Raw genomic sequence first — 17,558 nt, 5'->3', positions numbered from 1 at the left:
AAAGATGATCATCTTCAGTACTGTATGTTCATTTTCATTATGGGCTTTAGCTGCAGAGCCAGGTCTGTGTTCTAAAGACATTCCATATCACCGAAGGGGCAATGCAGAACAGTGCTCCGAACTCCCAGACCCCTTACTAGAGGATCCTTAATGCAGGAAGAAGTTCTGTTCTAAACTTGAGCAATGCATTTACCCCGACCACCCTGTCAAACTAATAAATAGGTACAACAATTTGCTTCAGGGACTTAATGTGCACAGAACTTGCATACTATGTCTGGGATTGTTGATGCTTTAGCTTGCTAAATGCTACAGACACCAGGACGTCCACCAGCCTTGCGGACCGCATAGATACATGAAGCAGCTCACCCTGTGTTTGCGCTTCTCCTTCATGATATCCTTGGTGTCCTGAAGCATCTTCTCCTTCCACAGGTCAAAGAAGTACGAGGGGTCAGTGTAAAACTTGAGGGCCTCCTTCCCATCCTCCCTGGGAGATGCAAACAGAGGCAGGATTGGTGGTAACAGCTTTGCCTTCATCACAGGCAGGCGTTGGAGAAGAAACTCTCCCACACATCAACAGAAGAAGGTCCAGCCAGCACTGCTTTTACAAGCTGCATTCGTTACTATCAAAACGTGTTTTTTGTGAATTTGTGAAAATTCTTACAACCTAGTAAAAAATATTTTGAGTTTAAAGCAGGTGCCCTGTGATGAGCTGGCATCCCCTCCTGACTGTGTCAGTGTAAAACATGAGGGCCCAGGATTTGGATGTAGGCTCCAGGTTGCCACGATCCTTATTGGATGGATGAAATATGTTCTATTTACAGTACTGCATAAGTAGTTGATTAGGAATCAGTTTCTCCAATCGTTTAATTTGAACCCTGTAAGACCACCACATCCAGATTTATCCAACAACACCACAATCCAAACAAGCTAAACATTAAGACTTGCTAGCTGGCTAGCTTATTAAGATGATCACCATCTCGAAATCCAAACGGCAGAATTTGAAAAAGCCCACATATATAAAACATCATATAAAACAAGTGCTTGTTGCTTTAAAGAGTTGCTAGAACCAGATCCTCCCAACCTTCCCTCCTACTGCAGACAAATGACAAGACATTATCCTTGTGTATAGCACTTTGGAGGCGTTGAATGGCAAGCTTTAATAATGACGCATTCAAAAAGGTCTGTAGTCCACACCTGCAACAACAGGTGGACATCTCTGGCCAAAACGTATCCGAAAATGAACAACACTCCTGCCACAGCTCAGGCTATGGTGTACCTGTACATGCTGAGATTGTTAAGCGGAGGAGGTTTGCTGCAGACCCTGTACGTCTCCTGCAAAGGCAAGGGTAGGGAGTCCCTAATGAAGAGTTGCTGGTCTTGGGTAAGGTTGCTCCTGAAGGCCTTCCTGGTTGTGATGGCTTGCAAGGACACTGCAGAGAGAAGGAGAGTGAAAGGGACTATGCTTGAGGCGAAGAACAGTGCACACACAACTCCTCAGGATAATCACAGCCACTGTAACACTGTGGGCTCACAATGCCAGTAGTCAGAGGTTGTTTCTGATGTCTTTGTAACTGTTATGTATAGTACTTTTGTGAGGGTAGTGCATTTGAACACTGCTTCCATTCACACACATCTATATGTACTCTTACTAGCTTTAGAACAGAATGGAGATCTATGTAGTGCACAATTACCACAACTACAAGGACTAAAATATTTATTATTAATAATCAGGTCAATGAATATATTTTGGTGAGCTGCAATCTAGAGAATGTAAACGATCTAGAGCAAACAATCACTTCTATGGCAGTGTAAAATTAAAACAGAATATACAGATAACTAGTCATCTGCTGTCCCCATCTTACTTGGCCACCTACCTTTAAATGGTCACATTCCCTGTCCATCTCCACACCCAATCCATTAGTATTCCTGGTGATTAGCCCTCCCACCCTCACCCACACACTTTACATTGAAGAAAGCTTTCACTGTAACATGTCATCTGCCCTGCCCCCCTACCTTATCCATCCATCACCACCTCTCCTTACCCAGCCACCTGTCCTGCTTCCCCGTCCCCTGTTTGCTCTTCCCCAACCACACTTGGCCACCTCCTCCCCTCCATATCCACCCACCCCTCACCTTCTTCCTCTTTGGGGTCTAGCTGTGTGACTTTGACCTGCAGCCGGTCGATCCTTTCTCCCAGTGTGTTGACGCGCACCGCGAAAGTGCTGGCCTGCTGAAACAGCTCTCCGAACACATCTTCTGCATATTTACCTGTCAGAAAGAGGAACCACACTGATAATGCAGCAAGCGCACAGGTGTCCAGCAGCTCAAAGGGTTCACTGCTGCTGGGCGCACTGTGGGATCACTAGCCTACCTGTACTTAGAACATCCGTCTGACGAGATCCCTCATAAACATTCACTACTTCCTCTTTTCATCTTTGGCATTTCAGAACAAAGGATACTCACATTTTGTATGAATATTTTGTCAATAGAAATAAGTATTGTTTTTTTTTTGCACTGTTTGTTGTCTGTAGTTGTGTCTTGCAAAATGATTCACCGTATTGTCCTTGTCTATTATGTGTTCCACCATTTTGTGCCAGATTCCAGTCCCAAACTCAGCTCTGGTTCAAAAGGGGCCTGCCTGTCCATTATCAGGAGATGGAGGTAGTGTTCAGACTATTTAACCTGGCGTTCACGGTATAGCTATTAGTCCACTCTTGTCCTAGTGGAACAGTAAGTATATCACTGTCTGTTACAGTCTGGATTATTGTTGTTTTGATCATTTTAAAACTGCAAGCAGAAAATTCCATGAATCTGCACTTTATTTTTGTTGACTTTTGCAGGTTTTTTTGTCTGTAAATATTATCCTTTCACCAGCTTACTCAAGCAAATATTCACTGTTGTACCACTTCATTTTCTATGACTTCTGTGGCCACCTCTGGACTTTCTGCCAGGTGGTTTGGTCACAGACGGTTGTGCACCACTGCTTGGGTAGTTCATCTACTACTGACAGTCCACACTCAGCCTGGCAATGTCTCAACCATAAGGCACAAACTACATTCTGAGCTACTTAGGATCCCTGTATGTTTTGTATGACGTAATTCAGCCTGTTAACCTCCACAACATAGTCAGATAAATTATTAAACAAACAAATAATTCTCTATATTATTAAGTGTGTTCACTATTCTGCACACAAAATATGGGCCCTTGTGGTTGTCTGCAAATTTAGCTATTCTTAATTTAATATAATATAATTTAATATATATAATATGTATATAATTTAATATAAAGATGCTGTCACATGAAACAGTTTCCCTTATCATTAACAAGAAATGTGTCAGAGGGATAATAACATGACTCAGCTGCTAATCTACAAACTCAGATTTCTCAATTCTCTTTGGAAAGCCTCAGACTGAGGACTGATTTTTTGTCACTCTAAGCAGTATGCAGACACAAACATATAGAATGAGGAGGAACTAGATTCTTCCAGTGTGTTCATGAGGCATGAAGATACACAGATTCAGATTTGATTTAGAGTATCAGGTGGTTTATTAATTATATTTTTTCTCTCTGCCTATCTTTCATATTAGAACAAGTGTTAATATAGCACGATTTTCATAAACTACCACAGGAACACAAGTGTCGAGTTAGGGCAGAAGAGACCGTACTGCACTTTAATTCCTTTTCACCTTCTGAGGTTTTGTTTCATAAAACAGAAAAGATAGAACTAGAATGTTTCTTAGCTGTCGGTACAGAATAACTTTGCAAGTCTTTCAGCTGATCACGAGCTCTGTGATTAGTTTTTGGCCTTGTGAGGTCTGATGAACAATGGCAAATGAAGCAGATGTGCCTCCCAGCACTGTCTGGGCAAATGGCAGACAGTTCTGTTCAAAATGTTCTCAAGATAATTTCAATAATTACTCAAATTAATGATGTTGTCCTATCTGTTACAAATAAGCACTAGCTTCAACCATAAAAACATATAAATATATTTAATTACACAGAACAGTAGCTTTACCGCCTTCTAACCTGATCTTCAGAGCAAAGCAAGGCTGGGGCTGGTCATTACTGGGACGTTAGTCCCACAAGGAAAACCAGATTGCTACTGTAAGTGGTGTTGGTGGACCAGCAGGTGACACTATTCTCTCTGAACCAGAATTTCCAAAGCAAAACCACAATATAGTGACCAGGCACACTGCTGTGGGAGGTGTTGTGCTTCAGATGAGACATTAACCCTAAGTCCCGACTACTTGCACATTAAAGGTTCTGTGGTACTGCTCATAAGAGCAGGGGTGTTAATGGTGCAGTAATTTCTCACTTCTCCTGACACGCTGTGTAGTGGGGCTACTGGCACATAACAGCTGCCAAGCTAACGAGTGGGTGTGGCATTACCTTCAGTGATGGATGAATATGTAATATGTATGTAAAGCACTTGGGGATCCTTTCAGATAACAAGCACTATAAACTGCAACTTACTAGAATTCTTCAAACAAGTATTCCTGCATAAATGTGGCCTTCACAACTCATTTTAGTCCTGAATGTAACTCATGCAGTGTGCAAGAACGTTCTAAAGCTAACAAGCACTTCTTAAGACTAGTCAGCGGAGTGTTTTATCTGGACTTAACTAATATGCTGATGCTTAAGTATGATGTATGACTCATATTTTCTTTCTTGGTTACTTCTGTAAAACAACCGCACCTTTGTTCTAGTGTGAGTATTTGCTGACATTCTCTGCACATACCCGCAATTTTGAGTCTACTCCTATAGCAAAAGTATTACAAAAAAAGCTGCATTCTTCTCACTGCATTACTATATACATGTAGTTTCCTAGAGTGGATATGCACACTGCCGTGTTCCTTTTTATAGAGCTTAGGAACAATAAGAAAGAAATGAAATACGTTTGTTTGAAATTTAGATCATGCACCGCTAGAGAATAAATGGTCATCGATCTTGAGTCAACTCCTTTGCACAGTCTGAAGTGGTTTACGCAGTCTGTCGAAGCTCTATTTTAAAATGGCTACTGTTATTTTGAAACCTGAGCAGACAAACTACTGTACATGGCCTTGTTTTTCTCTCACAGGCCCTAATTAGACCTCCTATCATTATACGTTCAGCAACAAGGGGCTATGTTTAAACTGAGTCTGACGCTACAAACCAGAGATTCATCTGTTTCAAATCAAGATATTATTATTGGGAAAACAAGGCACGAGCCAGGACAGCAGGCACTACGTAACCCAAATGCTTGATCCAACCACAGGGAAACGCGTTTGACTGTTTCCAGTGACTAGCCATGTTAAAAAGGGCAGAGCCAATCTGAATTTCTACACGCCAACTCAGCACCTTCGGCAGCTTGTACTGACGGTAACAAGAACATCTGCTCAGGAGGTCAGACTGAGACACACATCTGCACATCTGCCCCACTCCAGGATAAAGAAAACCATGCACCCAAGTTATGCAGGCAACATATTCCACATTACCAAACGCATTCTACATTTGTACAGTTCAGGCTACAATTTTTTTTTTAACTTTTCTAGCTATAAATCTGTAGCTGCAAATTGCTTATCAACCCAAAGTGTGTCTACAACCTTGACCTCCGCATGCTGTCATCTAAGACACGTGTCATAGCTCGTGTAGGAACCAGCCCCACTCAATCTAGCCCAGAGCACTCAGCCAGCTGTGCAGTAACACTTCACAGCTCTCCACAGTTATTACCTTAGTGCAATTAGCCAGTGTAATTAACTAGCTCAGTGGACTAGCTTCAAACAGACAGGCTCCAGGATCAGGGACTGTCATATACCATTGCTTTAAAGCTTTCAATGATGCAATGAATGAATTTATTGTAACGGCGCGTCAGGCCCTGGCGGGTACTTACTGAGGCTGCCCAGCTGGCGGATGATGTTGGACAGGGTGATGTTGGTGACGCACTCAAGCTCGCTCTTGATTGTGTTGGGCAGGCTCTGGCGACAGAGGTGCCGCGGCTCGATGTTCCTGGTGACCAGAGGCATGGCGGCTCACGGCGCGCTCCGCCTCAGCTCTCTGCGAGGGGGGAGAAAGCAGAGCAGGGTTGACTTTCGTCCGGGAGAATCTGGCAGCCCGTGCAAAGACTCATTTTTAGTTCCCAAGAGCGCACAAATCCATTACCAAAAATAACCCACAGTGATTTGAATCCGGCACTAGTGAACAGTCAAGTCCTGGCTCCAGGAACTCCACGTGGATTTCAACACTGACAGATCTCATATGCTGGCGTCACTGTGGGTACGTGCTCAAAAAAGTAAGGAGGCTGTCGAAAAATCTGATCAGATCCCTACAATTACTCATTATACCTGGCGGTATCTGTAAATAAATGATTGCTCATGGGCACAATTACCTTATTTTACTAAAAGACCCCTTGTATATTCAACTACCGCTCTACAAATTGTAGGATTCAAACAACTGAAATTACAATAAAGCTTTTCTAAAAAAAAACATTTTAATAATTGGTATTTTAGCAAATTTGGCAAGTACCGTGGATGACGGCAACAGCCCCTGGCTTGTCATTTAACTTTGACACACTTGGTGCAGTGGTCACACAAAAAGAGAAGGAGACGTTTTAGCATTGTGTTAGTGTAACCCTCATAAGGTGAGGGCCTAACTGGCTTGGAGAGGCCAAACATGACAGTTAAGTGTGTACGTCTCAAAAGTGGTGTCAAAAAAATATCATGTTGTTGCAACCACAGGAAAAGAGTCGGAATGATTCAGACTTTATTGGTGAGGGAGCAGTAAGGGCATTCCCACACTCTGTATTCGTACACGTGCCTCCACAAGCCAGCAACACCCCCCTAAGATGAGCTGGCCGACTGATGTGTTAAACCAATGAGAGACGACAGGGAAGAGGTGAGGTGAAATTGAAGTGTGAACAACAGCCCAGTTTCCAGGATAAGGAACCCTCAGCAGCTGCAAAGTTCACACCGGAACACCTCCCCTCCCGCCTTTGAATTGAGCTTCCTCAATCTCAGCTGCAAAAGAGCAGCGAAAGAGCATGTTGAATCTTCTTTACGATAAGCAGCAAGCAAGGAACTACTGGGGAAAAGGCATTGTGGGTACTGCTTTAGATCTGGGGGGGGGCGGCAGAAGAGTTTGCCAGTAAATGTAGTCCCCCCTCACTACCTATTTATTGATCCATTTGTTTATGTATCACGTACTGTTGTTGTGATTTCATGCATTTCATGTGATTTTATGTGACTTTTATGCTTTGTTTGTGTGTTTTGTAGTTTTATGGGAAAAGCCAAAGGCAGATTTTCACAGTAGTGGACAATAAAGTATTTATCTATTCAGTCAAAGGGCACTCTGTTCTAAGTGGACAGCACTGAGGTAGCATTGACCCAGAGACCTTTATTATTATATAAGTTAATGTACAAACTTTGGAAGGCCTTGTAGTCAAGCGACTGCTCTAGGAAAGCAGGCGTTCATGTTATAGAATTCATTTTCAAAGGATAATAGTGGTGGTGTTATTTTTCTGTTTCCTGTATCTCCTGAACCATTGACATTAGAATTAAGCAGGTTCTGGCGGCCTGCTGCTGAAGCCCTCAGACTACAAATGGAAGTGAAAACATTTTTTTGACACTTTGCTCTCCTGTGTGAGCTTCCAAAACACAGACATCCCACTGAGGAACATCATCTGCCACCTGTGACTGCAACCCTGTTAATCCTTTAACAACAGCGTTCACAGAACGACTTGACCTTGCAATGCTATTCTGTTGTAAGTACTCCAGTCTCCATACACGAACCATTCATGTGCAACAGCACCAATGATTCACGGAAAATAGGCCCTACTGCACTTTCAAGCTTACAGTAATGCAATGAACAGTTCACATCCCCAAGCGTTTATACATATGATCCTCAGAATCTGTTTATATTACAAGGAGATCAGTTTTTTCTTTTGTGGCAATTTGAAGTCACTCAGAACCTAATTTTGGCCTAAGTGATTATTTTCAGCAGTAACCCAGCTAAAATCTGAAAAATAACCAATGAGAACTGCAGATTGGTTTTGCGAACACATTTTACCTCCCTTGGTAGGTCTGTATCAATACTAAGAAAGAAGAACCCGACTCTAATGCTTTTATTTTGTCGACAATTGACATCTACAAAACCTCTTTCAAAGTGCCGCTGCACTTCATTAAAAGAACTTCAAGTCTCAATTTCACGTCAAGTTGAAATAACCTACAGTAAATCAGCTGAGGTGAAACTGTTAGCAAAAAAACAAAGGACAAAAAACACAATCAAACACAGAAAGAAAACAAAAACAAAGGACAAAAAAAGCAGAAATTCAGGCGATCTCCGTTTACTTTAAATACTACTAAACTGCCAAATAGCTCTTAATTTGCCTAACCAAAAAACAGAATCCTGCCTGGTTAAGTGAGGTCAGAGCAACAAACGCTTTTACACTATATAGCAGTTTTAATTCTAAAAGATACCAAAACACTTCAATTCTACATCACCAGGCCCACTACACAGGAGACATGGTGGAGAAGTGAGAAATTACTTCACAGATTAAATTAGGGGGAACTTTAAATAGGAGAGATTGTGGAATTTAACCAGGACACTGGCTTAACACCCTTCTTCTTCAGTGACATGGGATCAGGTAGTCAGGACCTCAATTTAACACCTCATTCAAAGCAAAGCACTTCCTACAGTACAGAATCCTCCAATCAGGATAAAAAGGCACTGGATAGGAAAGTCTACACTTCTTCTAGTAGTACAGACTACCTACCTAACTCTAGTTCTACATACTACTCAAACCTTTGGAGATACCAAGGACTCACCACTCCCAGCCTTTCTTAACTTCTGAGATTTGACCAGAATGGGCTAAAACCTGGTAAAGACAGACAACAGCTATTGGCCAGGGATATCTTGGCTTTCAGTATGAGACTCTTACGATTTTCTGGGCACCTTCAGGCCATCATTCATGTCAGGGAGAGATGTGCTGCTCCTTCGATCAGTACAAACTGCCCTGTAAGGCATCATGATGCTGAGAGCAAGTCTAGCAATGCGTGACTGACAGGCAGGTGTATCAGAGAAGCAGGTTCATGGGTCCAAATGGGTACATCAGGTGCAATGTTATACTTATGGTGTAGCACCGCAGGGCATTACTCCCACAATGACTGTTTTGACAGCTGAGACCATAGGAATACATATCAATTGAGACTAATGTTCTGTATACCCTTAAAGAAATCCAATACTTGATAGAGACAGCAGCAAACATACAAAATGACAAAATGACAGGTTTTGCATTTCCCTTTTGGACTTTTTTATGTTTCACAAAAAAACAGTTGTTGTTCTGTTTAACACAACCAAATACCTTCATAAGGGCACTTTGCAGTGGTGGAGTCTTAATTAGTTCTCCCTATTACTCAATTTTGGTTTCAACTTAAAAAAAAAGCGATGGCATAGAAGCGAAACAAAACCTTCCTGTTCTCCATCCACAGACTGGAAACCCACAACAGCGAAAGCAGAATTTCCCAAAATTAGCAGCTTTTGGAACAGATGAACAGCAACAGAAAATAGAACAGATGAACAGCAATAGAAAATGGCACAAATCACTAACAGGAAATATTTGAATTGACCCACTAACACAAAATTATCCTGTAACATGCAGTTGTCATTGATACTGTATATTGCCATTCCTGAAGATATTTTCAAGAATAACACAATACTTGGAGTAATGGTTACAAGCTGTGATTACTGCGTAGATCTTTTAAGTTTATTTGTGCCTAAATTGAGGACAGAAATAAAGTAGCACACTGACGTGGTCAGTTAAACATAAAGCTAACATCTTTTAAACTCTAACCCCCACCAGTGTTGCTAACAGCATAGTCCAGGGTGTAGTCTTTGTTTTTTTGGTGTAATAAGAACTAGGCATACGCAGCATTGAGCAACTCGCATAGCCACTGCATATAAACCAGTTTTCCCACTCTAACTAAACAACAGCTCTCACACCTGCAAGGCTCCAGCCCCTAAAATATACCTCAGGAATAACATTTAGGCTACAAAAGAGCCCTTAGATGATTTCATCAGATGTGTATTCGCTGAAACAAAAGTGTGGACATCTTTACACCATTTCCAAATTTAACATTAAAAAGGTTTTATGATACTAGCTCAACAACAAAAAGTGAAGAAATAAAGGACGGGCTACGTTTGAGTCGCAAAAAATCCCGTTCCTCAGTGTTCTCCTGTAATTTGAAACATCAAGCACTCACATTTCAAAATCACTGCAAAATTAAATAAAGAGGGTACAGTCTAGCCTGTGTTTGTGTCATTCCACACGAATGTTATTGCCTGCTAGAGTCACCCCTTTTCATTTGAATGCAAATTTCAATAAATATTTGCCCATGGGAAAAATAATTAATCAAAATTAAAATTAAAACAGCTTCACTCAGAAAGGGGCACCCTTTTTAATTGGGTGCAATAAAGATTGTAAATTAGTTCATCTGTTTATCAGTAATACATTGTTACACTACACGTGTTATTTTCATGTAAGATTTGTGAACATTTAAAAAATAGAATAGTGCTCTACAAGTCAGAGAATAAAATAAAAGTGGACTTATTTTTTTAATTTAAAAATGAGTAACCTTTTAAAAAATATATTTTTGTATTGTTTTTAACTTTTCAAACAATGCAAAACTAAATATTTGGTTTTAATTTTGGCGTATGTACTTCTGTGCATATAAGTGTTGCCACTCTTTACAATGGTCAGTTTGTTAGTCATAAAACAATGGATCTAGTTCAGTTAAGCAGGGCTGGAGTTCAGCATCATTCTGGCACAAATACCAGAACCCCTACCATTTCATTCCCACCTCTGATAAGTGCCTGTAAGCTACTATAATAGACACAATGCTTTTTGATAATGTGTGGATATCTTGTTCCCTGCCCAAACCCGGTTATACAGAGATTTGTGCCAAGACAACTGATCTGTTATGAGTGTGCAAAATAAAGTTCAAAAGAATATAGGGTATATTTTAATATGGTCTTCTCTATGTATGGAAATGCACTAAAAAGTGCAATTGGCATGATGAAGTAGACCATTAACATTAAAGAGCTGGCATTAAAAAAGCCATATCACCCTGCAACTCACAACTGGTAGCCCACTGAAGCTAAGCAGGTGTGAGCCTGGTCAGTACCTGGATGGGAGACCTCCTGGGAAAAACTAAGGTTGCTGCTGGAAGAGGTGTTAGTGGGGCCAGCAGGGGGCGCTCACCCTGTGGTCCATGTGGGTCCTAATGCCCCAGTATAGTGACGGGGACACTATACTGTAAACAGGCGCCGTCCTTCGGATGAGACGTAAAACTGAGGTCCTGACTCTCTGTGGTCATTAAAAATCCCAGGGCGTTTCTCGAAAAGAGTAGGGGTGTAACCCCGGCGTCCTGGCCAAATTTCCCATTGGCCCTTACCAATCATGGCCTCCTAATAATCCCCCTCTATGAATTGGTTTCATTACTCTGCTCTCCTCCCCACTGATAGCTGATGTGTGGTGAGTGTTCTGGCGCACTATGGCTGCCGTTGCATCATTGGTGGTGGTGGAGGGGAGTCCCCATTACCTGTAAAGCGCTTTGAGTGGAGTGTCCAGAAAAGCACTATATAAGTGTAAGCAATTATTATTATTATTAAATACATTCCTGCGTGACCACTGACCACTGCATTCCTCGAGTCCTAAGGAAGGAAAACTGAAGTATTTTTGTAGAGGGGGATGGAGAACAGAGTGTGGTGTTCCAGTGCCGGTTCAGAAGAGTTTTAAGACCAGGTGTGCAAACAAAATCAATCCAGGAAAACAACAACAACTTAGGCTCCTCCTGAAAACCTGGAAAAGGGTAGCACAGCCAAGCAGAGATACACCAAGAGAGATTAGGAGCAGCAGATCTGACTTGCTAATGGAAACTCCAGAGGCAATCTGGCATTCCTGAGTTGTGACAGACCTAAACATCCACATCACCGATGCATGGTGTTAGTGTGTCTTTGCTCAGCAAGACGCCCTAGCAGGAAATCTGAAAGTGATGCATCTCAAATCTTTAAGAAATTGAAACTGCATATTTCCATGGCTCTAACATTGTGTTTTAGAAAAAAATGAAAAAAAAAAAACATTTCACATCTTGACTGTGATTGGGCTGATGCACACATCAAAAACAGTTTTTAAAGGTGTGGTTTATAGAATTTGTTTTCATTCGAGTTCTTTCGTGAGTTATATCCTGTGTGCTACACACCTCTGGTGGTCAGTGGAAGTTGTCAACATTATGGTTGGATATGCAATTCAAATCTTGTCTGTAATGCAAATTTCTTAAAGCTTGCTCTGTCAAATCATGTCAGGCAGCACAGACACGTACTACTCAGTATTCCTTACTGAATCTCTTTCACACGCTTCAGGGCTCCCTATTAATAAGAAATGGGAGTTTATTTAATTTTGAGCACAGTTTAAGTGGGATTCACAGTTTACAGCTGTATTGCAAGGGGGACAGATACTGTAAATTGCTAAAAACGGAAACGTGCAAATGCAAAAAAAAAATAAAACTAGCATTTAAGTTTTGCTCACAAAGGAATTACTGCAGATTTTTTACAAACAACTTCACTGAATCAAACATTTAAAACAGCCAGGGTTCACTCTGCCAGACTATTCCCATTGCCAGCGCTAGCTTTGCTAAATTAAAACATTTTTCTGGCAAGGCTTTTCAAAACATTTGGTGTAACTTACTTCCATATCTTACTGAAATGTTAACTAAGCAGAGAAATACCTCAATACACATCCATGTGTTTGCAACGGTTAGTTCCTTTCCTCTGGTGTTTTAATTTGGGCTGCTGAAAGTCAACTAAACTAACAAATGTTTCTAATTATGTCCAGATTGCTAGAGTTTCAGCTGTATGGTTTTATATGTACAACAAACCAGATGTAGTTCTTGTAAAAATTATTGAAAAATTAAGCTTTATTCTCTTGTTAAATTCAAATAAAAGAGTTAGATGCAGTTGGACAGTTTTAGAATCTTAGTATCGCCCTTCCATATTTAAAAAACTGCGTACTACATTGTACAGAGGAGTAATTCACAGAGGCTGAGTGATGCGATTGTTCTCAGACAGCCCAGAAATAAATGCTCCCAGCCTGCAGCAGTGCTCCCTCACTGTGCTGAGAAGTGTTTTGCTATAGCAGAGTGGTTAGTTCATACAAGTGGCAATAACTGCTATTATTCTCACATAGTTGAACGACACATAAAAACTCAACAGCCCCCTAGGACCTTCTCTGCTGGTGCAGGTGTTCCAATCACACAAGATTGGAGCTGCAAAACGTGACCACGTTTCATTTACACAAGACGACTCATAAAGAAGAGCTGCTTAACAATCGCGTATACAGTGACCTAAGGGGTCTTACGAGTGTAATACATCATTTTAACTCTTCCCCTCACAGAATAGGTGGTGTGATGATGACCTATGATTATCCCAATTGAGCAAAGTAAGAAGTGTGTACTGTGTCTCCTGGTTCCTTTTTTTACATTTTTAAAACCATAATCATCAATTTTTTATACTCACTCCACTTGGAATCGACAAATTAGTGTTGATCCCATCTTGGCTACACATGTACAACCTCTCACAGGGAAGCGTACATGGACTCCTCCACCCCCACCTCCCCACCTTCAGACCACATCACGGGCTACGCCCCCCCCTCTGCAGGAGATATAGCGACTTCCCTCAGCAGGAGACTCCTGAAGCTCAGGAAAGGGCCGGAGCTGCTGTATTGCTTTGAGCCCTTCATTCCTACTTTTCCCTTGGCAAAAAGTTCTGCACTGCAGTCTGGGAAATCCCCATCACGGGCAGGCTCGAACCCATGGATCACAGGAGCCGGATCATGGATCGTGCCCTGCACTCACACGAGTGCTCTTCCTGCTTGAGCTGACTGGGAGCCCCAGTTTCATGGAATTTTAAAATCGTGTGCTATAGATTACTTTCCAGTTACAGCTGCGGTTCTGCTGCTCCTGGAGGTCCCCTGTGCAGCGCCAGATTTCCCATTCCGCACTGTACGCACGGTGCCTAGGGCCTACAAATGTTTTCGGGCCTAGGAGGGAGGGAAACACTAGTGACTAACGAACAACGAGCTGAAACACCATGCTTGCGATCGACTCTAGGTGCTCCAAATCAATAATCACACACTGTCTAGCAGCTGTTCTAGAAACTAGAAGTATCGCTCCATCAATCACGTGGTTTAGCATTAGAATAGTTTAAAGTGCAGCACGCCAATCAACGTGATTTGATTGGCGTTTCCCCCTCTTTTTGCACATTTCGGAGTGAAAGGGCCCAGGGCCTACAAACACCAAAATCTGGCCCTTCCCCTGTGGCTGCTGGGTATATTCCAACTGGGCCCTCAAACTCCAGTGCTAATTGGTGCCCTTAACTGATTTGATCTCTATGGTATTTTTAAAACCAAGGACTGAGTACAGAAAAAAAAAACAGATCAGTTACAGGAACCATTTAGCAATGGCGTCAAAGGGTCCAGTTGAATCCAAATCCCATGTCCAGCAGACATTGTTGAGACCAACGGAGTCAGGATATACGAGAGGTCACAAGGGGGAGCTCAGCAGCCCATCTCTGTCAAGGTAGCTTGTAAGCTTATTGATTCAAGGATCTTATCTGTGTTGTTTCCTGAGGGATGCCAAGGAATCCATTTCAACATCTTGGTTGGGCAGTTCCTTCCAGACTTTTTAATTTCTACAGTATTCTGGTTTGTTTTTTAAAATACTTGTATCAGGTCCCCTCAGAGCCACTGTATAGTACTTAAGACATGCAGTTCCTTTAAAAGTTCCATGCAAGATACTTAAGACCAGAAATTAACCCCCATTTCATATGTACTATCGAGAACTGAACTTAAACTCTTACTTCCCTTCTCCACTTCCTGAAAATTAGCCTGAAGTACTCCTTTAAAAGCTGTTTTCAAAGTAACTGCAACAAAGCAACAGGGCTAAACATATGATAAAACTTACCAAGGATCACATGGGAAAATAGTGTACACAATTTATCATTAAGAAAATAAGCAATTTATAATACTCAGACAAACAATTTAAGGATCTAAATTGGGAGGAAATGTTGTTGCACAGTAGATCACTCAATCTCGACATTGAACTATTACTAAAAATTAACTCAGTTACACAGAATAAACTGTGCATTTATGTAAAGCATCCAAATGGCTACAGCCCTCACCCTCCAAGGTGATGGTACAGAAACAGCATGACTGCATGACTGCAGCTTCATGTCAGCTCAGCGGTACATCAGTGTGCACAGCTCTACACGGCTTAGGTGTGAACAAGCTGTTAGCCTTGCCTGTCTTTGGAGCCATGTTTACCGAGACAGCCTAAGTGACATGGAGGCCATTTTAATGGCCTGATTAATCTGTACAGCACGTAAAGGAATTCTCTTACTGAAGCTTACAGGTTTCAATTCTTTGTCATTCTCAGCTACATATCTTATTTTTCATTCTAACAGTAATTTCCATTTAGTTGCAAGACTGGAAAATCCTGACTACTACATCCTGGTATATAAGAATGTCAACTCACAAATCCTTCCTCGTAAATACACTTCAGCTCCTCCTAAACTAAAACCGTTCCAAAGACTCATTATGTGTAGCTCTATAAAAGATGTTTATTATTCTGGTGAATACTTAAATATATTCTGTTACTTTTGTAATAAATGTGTTGCTCACAAGGAAATGGGAAAATGAGAAAATATCTCCAATATGTGGAAACATACATCAGGCCTGCACTATAATTATCTGTGAAGTGCGCCTAACTGATTTGCCCAACAGGCACTCGTGCTGTGGGCTGGTCATCAGGTGGGCGTGTGACGGAGTGAGTCAAACAGGGACGCGTTCACCAGTTCCTCACACGTTGCAGACTCTGTCACACTGAGTCACTCTGATTCTGCTCACACTTGTGAAGGCAGCTGTTCAACCCTAGCGCCGCCATAACTCCTTCTGCAGCCTTTCTGCCAGCACTGCAGCTCCAGCTGCCCCAGGCCAGCAAATGGTAAAAAAAAAAAACAAGCAACTGGAACGTCTAAAAAAATAAAGGATTTTTAAAGGCACGGGCCTCGCATTTTACTCCAGTGCTGCATGCACATACTGTACACTCTTTTACAGAGAGAGGCAATGGCACTTTGAAACTACCATCTGAATGAATACATTTCTTATTAAACACATTATAATAATTTAATCAATGGTGCATTTTCAAAGTTGAACACTACTTCACCCTTTCACGTTACAACAGAGTTCAAATAAGGGGTGACAATACTCATGTAAACCGCTCTAAAGATACAGGGTATGCTACGCATTTCAATGTGCTGCATATGTCTTTGTATATACAGTATCAGTGTCCAACTTAATGACTTCAGGTGCAATTTTGTATTTGGTAACAAAAGTTAGATAAAACTAGAGCCTTTCCTGCCTTAAACCCCTCTTGTAGCTTGCAAAGACAAGATGATATTTATATCTAACGGAAAACAAATGTATGCACATTCTCACTTTAAAACCATAGAAACTAGCGTCAGTACAATTAATATTTTAAGCTGATATTATTATTGAGGGTGGCAGTAAGCACAGCTGCTTCATGGCTCTTGGGTCCTGGCTAGACTGGGATGTCATTATTGTGACGTTTGCATGCTCACCCTGTGACCACATGGGTGAGTCTTAGGTAGAAACCAGAGCACCCAATCTTCCAAAGACATACTGTATTAGTGAGGTTAACTGGGATCTCCGAATTGTACCCTTGTGCTTGGACATGGACGTGTGTGCCTTGTGATGGACTGGATTCCTGCCTTTGGTACGGTCCTGCCTTTTGACCTATTCGTTCAAGACTGGCTCCAGGTTATCACAGGACCCTCAACAGGCTTCTAACACTGGTGGATGAATATTATAAAGATTTCCTCATCTGGAATCTACCTATGCTGAGGCCTGTAGACTATATATAAAACTGGAAAATGAAAACAATGTGGGAGATCAGCCAAGTACACATGCTGCCATTTCCAAAATGAAATCAGAGAAGAACCAGCTGCTAAGCATTTGCCATCCTAGCTGGGACCCTAAAATTGAAACTTCCTAAACACAAACTGGGAAAGACAGAAATATGTGACATCAGCTGGGGTACCACATTAACATATCGACTCATGCTATCAGGTACCATCTACCGGCAAATGAATGAGCTCGTGTCAGGCATTTGCCTGGCTGGCTTGAGGAGATTAAGACAGACTTTGATCACCTTCTCACAGTACTGCTGAAAACCGGTGGAGCCTGTGAAAAGGTGCAGTTCAGCCCCACACTTCAAGACAAGGCAATCCTGCTGGAAGAATGGGATAGGACTGGGCTGCAAGAATTTCAAAACCTGGTGGAATACAAGTCGCATCCTGCTCAAGCTGGTCTAGTGGCTCCCCGAGGTCGATCAGATTAGTCACTGGTGTTTCTATCACTAGGGCCGGCAAATATTTACCTATCTTTACTAAAACCCACTAACACCACAGCAGACCTTAACCTGTAATTATCCAAATTATTATAAAGCTGCATAGAT

At 41.7% G+C, this 17,558-nt stretch overlaps 1 protein-coding gene across 3 annotated transcripts in view; it reads right to left on the bottom strand.

The window, feature by feature from the left end:
* Positions 1–17,558, bottom strand: part of wasf2 (WASP family member 2) — a 34,433-nt gene that overhangs the window by 14,494 nt on the left and 2,381 nt on the right. For all 3 annotated transcript variants that reach the window (XM_088603007.1, XM_088603008.1, XM_088603009.1), the window contains exons 2-5: positions 5,870–6,033; positions 2,134–2,268; positions 1,277–1,430; positions 367–484 (exon numbers count right to left, since the gene is read on the bottom strand). In XM_088603007.1, the coding sequence (XP_088459133.1) occupies positions 367–484; positions 1,277–1,430; positions 2,134–2,268; positions 5,870–6,002 (540 nt within the window). In that variant the 5' untranslated portion in view covers positions 6,003–6,033. The remainder of the gene's footprint in view (positions 1–366; positions 485–1,276; positions 1,431–2,133; positions 2,269–5,869; positions 6,034–17,558) is intronic.

This window comes from Lepisosteus platostomus, chromosome 13 (genome assembly GCF_059453375.1).
Source record: "Lepisosteus platostomus isolate fLepPlt1 chromosome 13, fLepPlt1.hap1, whole genome shotgun sequence".
Classification (NCBI taxonomy): Eukaryota; Metazoa; Chordata; class Actinopteri; order Semionotiformes; family Lepisosteidae; genus Lepisosteus; species Lepisosteus platostomus.
Note: the sequence above shows the minus strand (reverse complement) of the source record. Positions and strands in the feature narration are given on the sequence as shown.